Source organism: Schistocerca americana, chromosome 1 (assembly GCF_021461395.2).
Source record: "Schistocerca americana isolate TAMUIC-IGC-003095 chromosome 1, iqSchAmer2.1, whole genome shotgun sequence".
Taxonomy (NCBI): Eukaryota; Metazoa; Arthropoda; class Insecta; order Orthoptera; family Acrididae; genus Schistocerca; species Schistocerca americana.
Window position 1 is genome coordinate 134,386,318 of NC_060119.1, and position 11,454 is coordinate 134,397,771.

The following is an 11,454-nucleotide window of genomic DNA, read 5'->3' on the forward strand; positions in this document are numbered from 1 at the left end:
GTGCAGCCACGTCTCGATCCGTGAGTCAACAGATGGGGACGTTTGCAAGACAACAACCATCTGCACGAACAGTTGGACGACGTTTTGCAGCAGCGTGAACTATCAGCTCGGAGACCATGGCTGCGGTTACCCTTGATGCTGCATCACAGACAGTAGCGCCTGCGATGGTGTACTCAACGACGAACCTGGGTTCACGAATGGCGAAACGTCATTTTTTCGGATAAATCTAGGTTCTGTTTACGGCATCGTGTAGGTCGCATCCGTCTTTGGCGACATCGTGGTGAACGCACATTGGAAGCGTGTATTCGTCATCGCCATACTGGCGTATCACCCGGCGTGATGGCATGGGGTGCCATTGGTTACACGTCTCGTTCACCTCTTGTTCGCAAATGAGTGCACTTTCAACAGTGGACGTTACATTACAGATGTTTTACGACCCGTAGCTCTACCCTTCATTCGATCCCTGCGAAACGCTACATTTCAGCAGGATAATGCACGACCGCATGCTGCAGGTCCTGTATGGGCGTTTCTGGATACAGAAAATGTTCGACTGCTGCCCTGGCCAGCACATTCTCCAGATCTCCCACCAACTGAAAACGTCTGGTCAAAGGTAGCCGAGCAACTGGCTCGTCACAATACGCCAGTCACTACTCTTGATGTACTGTGGTATCGTGTTGAAGCTCCATGGGCAGCTGTACCTGTACACGCCATCCAAGCTGTTTTTGACTCAATGTCCAGGCGTATCAAGGCCGTTATTACGGCCAGAGGTGGTTGTTCTGGGTACTGATTTCTCAGGCTCTATGCAGCCAAATTGCGTGAAAATGTAATCACATGTCAGTTGTAGTATAATATATTTGTCCAATGAATACCCGTTTATCATCTGCATTTCTTCTTGGTGTAGCAATTTTAATGGCCAGTGGTGTAGAAATGTCAATGCCGTCACGTCTTGTGTGACTTCGCTTCATGAGCTGCTCTTGTTAACAACATGCTTGGTGTCATTCGATGTCAGTGCAGTTATATTTGCGTTTACTAAGAGCGTTGAAAGGGCACTGGCTGCTTCAGAATTTCTCTGGCGATAATTCCATCGGATAACGGAAATAATGAAATGGGGCGATCATCAGATTTCGGAAACGACGCTCTTGGGTCCGGTCCGGCTGGCGCCTGACCTACAGGCGCAGCCAGCGACCTTGGCCGGGACGTTCCGTCCTAGGAGGACCGGGCCAGCCAGGGACGCGGCCACAGCTGGAGGTGTGGAGGTGTGGGTGCACCCCGCCCATGGTCCGGGTGGTGGCCGCCGCGTTTCGCAGGCCGCGGTGAAAGGGTACGGCACCGGACGCCGCCCCACCAAGCCACGCCCACCGCCGGGCCTGCAGTATAAAACGGCGCGGAGCCCTCCCGGTCAGCACTCTGGTCCGTTCAGTTCCAAGACAACCACAACCAACACCAACAACATGGCTTTCAAGGTACGTACGTGACCACCACTGTGCTACAGCCCGCGTAGTCAACTGTTTCCAGCTGCACGATTCTCTGCTCGACTGCGCTAGGACATTCATTGTTTTCCTGTAGGTTCTAATATGGAGTACCTGGATATTCCAAATACTAGGCGTGAAACAGAGAGCCCTAGTTCCAAAGAGCCTTGAAAAATTAGTCTTTCATCAAGCTGTAATCCTTCTGCCTCTACCTGTCAGCGATGTATGCCACACAAGCGTACATTACCCTAGGTCTTACTTATTAATGCTGAGTTCTTTTATACGTTTCCACTACAGATACACAGTGAATTGGTGTCTAAATGGTCCTTGCACCTTTCCGCTGAGTTGGTTCATATCAAACGAACAGAGATTTTTCCCTTTTTTGTAAACACTCTTGATGACGAGGCTGTGGGGGTTAGGGTTTAATGCTTCGTCGACGACTCGATCATCTGAGACTGATCTCGGAATGATAAGGCTGGGAAAAGAAAATCGGTCGTACCCTTTCAAATGAACCATGCAGGCGTTCACCATCAGCAATTTACGGACATAGCGGGAAACCTAAATTAGGATGTCTGGACTTTTCAACCACCGTCCTAGCGAATACCAGTCCATTTTCTTTCTCCAATGCTCCATCTCCCTCTGTATGGTGACCTGGGATTTATAGTTCGAATCTCATACATTGCTTTGGCTGTAAGGACCAAGCCGGCCGCTGTGGGCGAGCGGTTCTAGGCACTTCACTCCGGAACCGCGCTGCTGCTACGGTCACAGGTTCCAATCCTGCCTCGGGCATGGATGTGTGTTAGGTTAGTTAGGTTTAAGTGGTTCTGACTGATGAACTCAGATGTTAAGTTTCATAGTGGTCAGAGCCATTTGAATCATTTGTAAGGACCAACACGATTTACACACTACCGTTCTACGAACGTTTCCTTAAAAGGTGAGTCGTCAGCGTTTCCTGTCACCGACGTCAACTCCCTGTGAAGAAAAGAACACGACATCTTTCAGTTGGGTTGTCATGGAAAGGCTTCGTAACTGCAGCAAGCAAACGGGAACGGAGTATTGTGAAACTTTCCGAATTCATTGATCTGAAGTAGACTATTGTCTCTCAGAGTATCTAACAGTGTGGAAAACACGTTATTCATTGTATAGTTTTTTCTGCGTCCCGATCACAAAAAAAATTAGGGCTATAGTGCGTATGTGTTAGACACTGATAACCAGCATATTTGTTCAGTTCCAGTGGCGAAACATCGTATTTGTGATAATCCGCTTGACATTAGGATTAACTGTTTTTGTTTTGGTCCCGTTGACTGAAAGCGATAATGGAGGAACTACACAATGCAGTTACTAATAGAGTTAATACGCTATCGCACGAGTGGTACCACTCAAATAGCTGTTGCTGCTGAGAAAACAGTATCGAATTTCTCTATAGATATCCCTAGCACTGTCACTAAATTAATCAGGAATGGATTCGTGATTTTTACATATAAAAAAATGAATATTGTTCAGCTCCCTAACTGATTGATATGAAAAATGTGTTTAACAAGTTGGGCAATTAACTCCTTCGTTAGATGTTTTCCTCAGCAGTCGTTCAAAATGGGAAGAACCGAACTGTGGCCTTTACTAATGAACCATGTAGGCTTCATATAACACCTGGATAGTTGGTAAGCATGAGACAGAAAAGACTGATCTACTAGAATATGAAATAACAGGAGGTGCGTTGGTTCAAGTCCACTCTACAGAGATACGTTTTCCTCTCGACTATGCGTTCTGATACGTAGTAACCAGTCCGTTAGAAGCGCTATAGGAAATCGACAGTGCAGTTTAGAAAGTTTTTAGAAGTTCGTTTTAGCTATTTTGCTAGTGATACTACCAACAACAAATAGTCAGAGGATTACTCGGTCCAGTGGTAGAACACTTTACGATTTACGATTTGCTTACCGTAACGAAAGATGGTGCATGCTTTTAGCAGATTTTCGTTCCGATGACTGAGGAGTACACGGTCAATCATGGAACAAAAATCACAATTGTCATCAGGCTGCGAATCATGTATTTCTTTGGTTCGAATGAAGAATGAGAAGCTCTGCAACAACATTCGGTCAACGGAAAAACTTGCAGGGTAGTACAAAAGCTTAAGGAAGTTGAACTTAGATTTGAATAACTATTGAACAGAACTTAACTGTACACAGGTAGATGGTGCAGTGACAGAGACACTGCCGGCCACGGTGGCCGAGTGGTTCTAGGCGCTTCAGTCCGGAACCGCGCGACTGCTGCGGTCGAAGGCTCTAATCCTGCCTCGGGCATGGATGTGTGTGATGTCCTCAGGTTAGTTAGGTTGAAGTAGTTCTAAGGGACTGATGACCTCCGATGTTAAGTCCCATAGTCTACATCTACATCTACATCTACATTCTACATCTACATTTGTACTCCGCAAGCCACCCAACGGTGTGTGGCGGAGGGCACTTTACGTGCCACTGTCATTACCTCCATTTCCTGTTCCAGTCGCGTATGGTTCGCGGGAAGAACGACTGTCTGAAAGCCTCCGTGCGCGCTCTAATCTCTCTAATTTTACATTCGTGATCTCCTCGGGAGGTATAAGTAGGGGGAAGCAATATATTCGATACCTCATCCAGAAACGCACCCTCTCGAAACCTGGCTAGCAAGCTACACCGCGATGCAGAGCGCCTCTCTTGCAGAGTCTGCCACTTGAGCTTATTAAACATCTCCGTAACGCTATCACGGTTACCAAATAACCCTGTGACGAAACGCGCCGCTCTTCTTTGGATCTTCTCTATCTCCTCCGTCAAACCGATCTGGTACGGATCCCACACTGATGAGCAATACTCAAGTATAGGTCGAACGAGTGTAGTGCTGAGAGTCATTTGAATCATTTGAACAGAGACACTATTTGCTCATTCGAAAGAAGAAGTTGAAATCCTACGAACCACATTTCCATTTTCCATTTACGAACTTCCAGCATGCTGTAGTAACTTGGGTCAGCAACTTCTGTTAATAAATACAATGGAAAACCAGTCGTAGTTGCGAATATTTTATTTTTCATTCGGTGACTAGTTTCGGGCCCATATCCATTTTCAGATCAACGTAACAAAATCGAATATGGGATTTGCGAAGATGTCAAAGAAATATGTCATGTACAATCACAGTGCATACATATAACTATTAGATTTTCCATGTTTTCTCTTATTCTATTAAGGCAAATACCGGAACAATTTCTTTGAAAAGGACACGGCTCAAATCTTTCCCTGGACCTGTTTTGTCAGACGTTACACTCCTTCTCTGGTGACCTAGACGTCGACGAGACCCTTAATTCTTAGCCGTCCTTCTTCCTGGAACTGATTTCTGATAGCTGTTAAGACACAGGAACTGCATACAAGAAATTAACGCAAAGAACGGGCCTGTGTTTCTTCTTCTTCTTCTTCTTCTTCTCAGCGTTAATGCAGTCTAGTATCCATTCGAGATTTGACAGATTTATAGACGTCCTTTCTGCCACCGTAGTTGTTAGTAACATAATGGAGGGAATTCACGTGCGCCACCTAGCTGTGGATTGTGTAAACTTGGTTCAGTGTGATCTTGTTTTTACTGCTTCTGTGGCTTATTTTCTTAGGCGGGAACGGGGGCCAGCACAGCATATTCCTACGAGAATGTTATAACCCGCCTAAAAACCGCACTAATGCTGGTCGGTGTACCAGCCACGATCGTAAATCCGCCACGCGATTTCAGTCCAGGTCTGTCTCAACTACCTGTCCTGCAAGCTATGGCGCTGCGTGTTACGCCATACGAGCGGGTTAGCTTAGCTGCACGTCTGTATCAAGGGCAAAATACAGCTGGGACATGAATACGCCCATGCTTCAGAATGAGAGTAGTAGATCTACTTATTACGCTATCGCTATACGGGACAATTCCGCGATAATATCACAAACTTCCATTGACGATGGAGTAGGGTAAATGTATATTTGAGGTAAGGGATCCTAGTCCGGAAAGTTATAAGCGAAAATCGTTCTGACACCTCTGATAGTGGAACACATTTACCAGTACTGTTGTTGCTAAGGCTGTATGGTAGGCACCTTTGTCCGCAGCTCGTGGTCGTGCGGTAGCGTTCTCGCTTCCCACGCCCGGGTTCCCAGGTTCGATTCCCGGCGGGTTCAGGGATTTTCTCTGCCTCGTGATGACTGGGTGTTGTGTGACGTCCTTAGGTTAATTAGGTTTAAGTAGTTCTAAGTTCTAGGGGACTGATGACCATAGATGTTAAGTCCCATAGTGCTCAAAGCCGTTTTTTGGTAGACACATTTCAGAGGTGGTAGTGTGAACCAAAATAAGGAAAATGTAGTAAACGTGGGCTCTAAAATGCGTACCTTAAGGACTCTGAGCGCTTGTTCGTCTTGATACTTTGCGACAGACCTCTTCTAGTCAACAAGTGCGCATAGCTCATAAGGTGTGCATTTTTGAGACCATATTTGGTAAATTGAAGGTGGAGGAGGGGAGAAAGGAAAGGGAAGGAAGTATTGATATCAGCTGCATCAAGACTTGGAGTAGCATCAGCGGCGACGAGTGAAAATGTGTGACGGACCGGCATTCGAACTCGGGAGCGCCTGCTTACGAGGCAGTTGCGTAAAGCACTGCCCTACTCGGACACAGTGTTTGTCACCATTACGCGCTCTGTCTTGGCACGCATCTCGGCCGACCCACATTCGCACCTAGCCCCACCTATCCCCTGTCCCTATCCGTGTCCTCCACGCTCTCTCCTTTGAGATTCCTTCAGAAGATCGGACGTAATTGTGGTCAGCACTGAATGTGGTGGATTAGTTGCCCAACAAGGCGAATCAGTTATACGCATTCATATAAGAGACCATATTTACTAGATATGTTCCTTGCTTTGGTCCGTACTGCCTCCTCCTAAAATATGGAAACCAAATATCTTGCAATAGAGGATATTTGTTTCACAGTATCGAGATGAACAAGCAGTCACAGCGCGTAAGGAATGCATTTTGGAGCCCACGTTCTATGCATTTTTCTTCTTCTTCTTACGGTCTTGAAAGCTGCCTACCCTACTGTCTTAGCAACATTACGGCCACATGTACTCCATTGTCAGAACTATCAGAAATAATTTAGCTTACAACTTCAGACTCGCTCTTATGGGGTCCCTTCCCTCAGATAGCTACATTTTTCTACACCATCCATTATTTTACAGCTTGGGCGTTCCACAATAACAAATGGCAACGACGCTTTAGTATATATGCTACGACAGAAAAATAATTTAAAAATTCATTAGTTTCGCTACAATGTGGTAGCTGAGCCTGCTGTAATGTAAGAAAATTATAGTTAAAACTGGATCCTAAGAAATGGACATGAACGAAGAGACACAGAAGTTGAGATGAAGCTTCTGACGTCTCTTTTGGACTAACGCTATGCGAGAAAGTGCGGATTGAAGATATAAGACAACTTGACGTAAAAAGAACACCGACAGAGGGGAGTAGATGCTAACAAAAACAATGGTATGCCCACATCAAAATGATGCCAACTGAACCACGGACATAGCAAGCATGACATTTGAACCAAATTGGTAAACGGCCAATGAAAAAACAGAGGCAACAGTTTTCTTAAATTCCTTTGCTTTCGGTACTGGCCAGTCCGCGCCTTGAAATGGAAGAAGAAATGGTTCAAATGGCTCTAAGCACTATTGGACTTAACATCTGAGGTCATCAGTCCCCTAGACTTAGAACTACTTGAACCTAACTAAAGTAAAGACATCACACAGATCCATGCCCAAGGCGCGAAGGCAAAACGACTGTCTGAACGCGTTAGTACGAGCTCTAATTTCCCTTATATTTGAATGGTGTTCATTGCGCGATTTGAAAATTGGTGATAATAATATACGCTCTACATCATCAAAAGATTGAATTTCAGAATTTAGTGAGCAGCCCCTGCTGTGTGTTCCACTTCACACTTTCTATGAGATTTGTAACGCTCTCGCTATGGCTAAATGTACCAGTCACGAATCTTGCCGCTCTTCTTTGGACCTTCTCAATCTCTTGAATCATACCAAACTGGTAAGGGTCCCATATAGACGATCAATACTCTAAGACTGGACGAACTAACGCATTGTAAGCAATTTCCTTTGTTGAAAGACTGCATCGCTTCAGGATTCTACCAATGAACCGCAATCTAGAGTTCGCCTAACCCGTTACTTGTGTAATCTAAACATTCCATTTTAGATTTTGAATAGTCACACCTCGGTTCTTGATGGATGTTACCGCTTCAAAAGACAGCATTTATTTTGCACTCGTACGTTAATGGGGATTTTCGCCTTGTTATACGCAGCAGGTTACACTTACTGATGGCCGAGCGGTTCTAGGAGCTTCGGTCCGGAACCGCGCGACTGCTACGGTCGCAGGTTCGAATCCCGCCTCGGGCATGGATGTGTGTGATGTCCTTAGGTTAGTTAGGTTTAAGTAGTTCTAAGTTCTAGGGGGCTGATGACCTCAGATGTTAAGTCCCATAGCGGTCTGAACCATTTTGAACAGATTACTTCCAGTCATTACACCGTGCATTTATTTTCTGCAAATCCTCATTGATTTGTTCACAACTTTCGTGTGATACTACTTTCCTGTAGACTACAGCATCATCGGCAAACAGTCTAAGGCCGCTGTCTATACCATCAACCAGATCGTTTATGTAAATCGTGAAAAGCAGCGGACCTATTGCGCTGCCCTGGGGCACACCTGAAGTTATGCTTGTTTCTGTTGAAGTCACCCGTTCAGGACGACATACTGCTCTCTGTCTGTTAGAAAAATTTCTATCAAACCGCATATGTCATCGGATAGACCGTAAGCGTGCACTTTTTCGAGCGAGCGACAGTGCGGAACTGAGTCGAACGCTTTTCGAAACTCGAGAAATATGGCAGCAATCTGGTAGCCGGCATCTAGAGCCTGTTGTATATCATGCACAAAGAGGGCCAGTGTTGCCTTCATCATAATATCGTCCTCATAGACATGCAAGACGGCGAAGTGGCGCCAGCTAAGAAGACTTGTACCAAGCGACCAGTCTACCCGACGGGAGGCCCTATCCATACCAAATTTCATTACATTTTCATCACTGATTTGGCGATTGAACAGTTTCTGGCTCCGTCTAACCTTAAAACTCTCCGTACATGAACCCTTCCGTCAGATGCTGAGAATTTTTCCAGGTTGTATGGCCGTGGTCCATTGAACTCTTCAATCCCTGACGTTTCGTCCAAGGCTACTTTGGACGAAACGTCAGGGATTGAACAGTTCCATGGACCACGGCCATACAACCCGTAGAAATTCTCAGCAGGTGAAACATCCGGTCATGAAAGCCTTCCTTCCGTCAGATGCCTAGCTTCCCGAGAATTAGGAACTGGACATGTGAGACCGCTCGCGATGACATCTGACGAGCCACCTGTTTCCGCAGGTCGCTCTCCTGGCAGCTCTGCTGGCCGTGGCCCACGCCGGTGGCCCAGCCGCCTACTCCACCTACACCAACACCGCCGACTTCGGCGCCGTCGGAGCGACCCTCGAGAGCACCTCGAAGGGCTTTGGCGGCCTCAACACCATCAGCCAGTTCTCCAAGGCCGTGGACAGCCCGACCTCCAGCGTGCGCATCAGCAACTCGCGCGTCAGCAACGACTTCGGCTCGCTGGGCTACGGCGCCCTGCCCGCCCCCGCCGGCCTGGCCTACGGCGCTGCCGGTGCCTCCTACGGCGCCTCCCTGCACGGTGCCGGTGCCTACGGAGTAGTCCGCGCCGCCCCCGCCATCGCCGCCGCCCCCGCCCTGGCCTACGGAGCCCGCGCTTACGCCGCCCCCGCCATCGCCGCTGCCCCCGCCATCGCCGCCGCCCCCGCCCTGGCCTACGGCGCCCGCGCCTACGCCGCCCCCGCTCTTGCCTACGGCCGCGGCCTCGCCTACGGCGGTGCCTACCGTGCCGCTGTCGCCGCCCCCGCTCTGGCCTACGGTGGTGCCTACCGTGCCGCTGTCGCCGCCCCCGCTCTGGCCTACGGTGGTGCCTACCGTGCCGCTGTCGCCGCCCCCGCTCTGGCCTACGGTGGTGCCTACCGCGCCGCCTACGCCGCCCCCGCTCTGGCCTACGGAGCCCGCGCCTACGCCGCCCCCGCCTACGCCGCTGCCCCCGCCGTCCTCGCCGCTGCCCCCGGTCACGTTACCTTCGCCGGCCTGGGCACAGCCTACCACTTCTAAATTTCCTGTCCTCCATCCTCTTCTTCACACTTTCAACCCCTCTTCTGACGTACAACCGTACACCTTTTCGCCGGTGGGCGAAAACTTCGTCACTGGCGAATATTCTATCTATCATGCTTTCCTTTTGCGAAAGTGCCGTGAAACAAACTTGTGGACCATACTGTAATTTATACATCGAATAAACAAAAACTTTTCTCGTCATAATAAATTGCTTATTTATTTTTTTATATTTTCACCTCTCACAATCTCAATTTCAATTAGTAATTTTAAATTCATACATAAAAATTTCAATAAATTATAAATAAAAGGTCTTAATTTTGGACATGTACAGAGCAAATATCCGGAAACTAATGTTAATAAGACAAATTCCAAGTCACCAGCAACAAAATCGTCCATTTTAAGCCATAATATATACTTCCATACCTCTACGGAGTAGTAGCTTGGTGCCCACTGCTTCGCTCGCCTTTGCATAGTAATTACGACAAAATTAATTTTATAAACATATATTAGGCTACTGAAAAATTAATATAGTAAAGACCATTTCTTTTTCTATGCATCTGTGACAAAGCCGATTTGTCCCGGTCATAGTTAAACAACTTTCTTTCATCCAATTCGCAAATTGCAACACCTTCTAAACTTTCCATTCTAATTAAGGCCATGGAAGCATGTCTTTTTCCGAATGTACTTCTGAGCAAAAAGCGATTCTGGTAGCTGGAGTCTGGGTCTTTTGTTATCCCTGTCTCTTGTATTCTAGTAACATTTCAATTGAAATTTTCGTCCCCAACACATACTTTTTTATTTGTAATCGAGAACTCAAATAGAAGTATTCATAGATTTAACTATAAAAATGTTTTAATTTGCATAAAGAAGTTTCATCCCCTATTTCATCCCCTTAGGGCTTGAATTTCCAAAAACGCTCAAACATGTACTTTTTATTTCTACCTGAGAAGCCAAACATAAATTTTATAGATTTATCTTGAAAAATGCTTTTATAATGAAACTGAAACGTAGTAGTTAGGGAAAGCAGGAAAAGGTGTGGACAGGGGCTAATCAGTTACCGCTGGTTGCACAGTAAACACATACGCTTTATTTAAGGAAATAATTTCTTAACAACAATCATTTTCAAAAATAATTGACTGTAACACAAGCTACACCGACGGCTGAAGGCCTTATTAAGAGAGAATTCAAATTATTTGTCGGCTGAAGGCCAGGAGCAGTACTTCAGAACCATTAACGGCTGGAGGCCGGAGCTACAAATAAGGGAGACAATTATACGTTGAATATACCAAAATAATATTTTTAGAACAATCCTTTTAAAAAAATTGGCTGTAACACAAGCTAAACTGATGGCTGAAGGTCTTATTAAGAAAGAATTCAAATTATTTGTCGCCTGAAGGCCACAAGCAACAGGAATAATTTAAACAAAATATTAATTTTTAACAGTTGACACAATCGAACCAAATAAAGAAGGGAGGTATCCACAGACAGTGCTCCAAGGATCGACCTGAGAAATTCCCTAAAGCTGCGTAAGACATGCAGCCAAGAGTTATGCTCACCTAACAGGATAGTAACTGTAATGTCACTTCCTCGGACGGGAAATAAAAATAAAAAATTAGCTCCCAATACCCCAAAGATTTCCCCCAAGTCCCAAATTCCCAGAAAAGTGAATAAGCGAACGAAGTTTCATTTATCACTATTATTAGGACAATAACAAGTAATTAAATCAGGAATCTAAGACTTGACAATTTAGCAATCTACA

General features: G+C 46.1%; 1 protein-coding gene across 1 annotated transcript; it reads left to right on the forward strand.

The window, feature by feature from the left end:
- The first annotated feature begins 1,304 nt into the window (after positions 1–1,304).
- LOC124620657 (cuticle protein 21.3) lies at positions 1,305–9,903 on the forward strand. Its single transcript, XM_047147084.1, has 2 exons — positions 1,305–1,463; positions 8,913–9,903. Exons 1-2 carry the CDS (start codon positions 1,452–1,454, stop codon positions 9,693–9,695), a joined length of 795 nt encoding a protein of 264 aa, XP_047003040.1. The 5' UTR covers positions 1,305–1,451; the 3' UTR covers positions 9,696–9,903.
- The last annotated feature ends 1,551 nt before the right edge of the window (positions 9,904–11,454 follow it).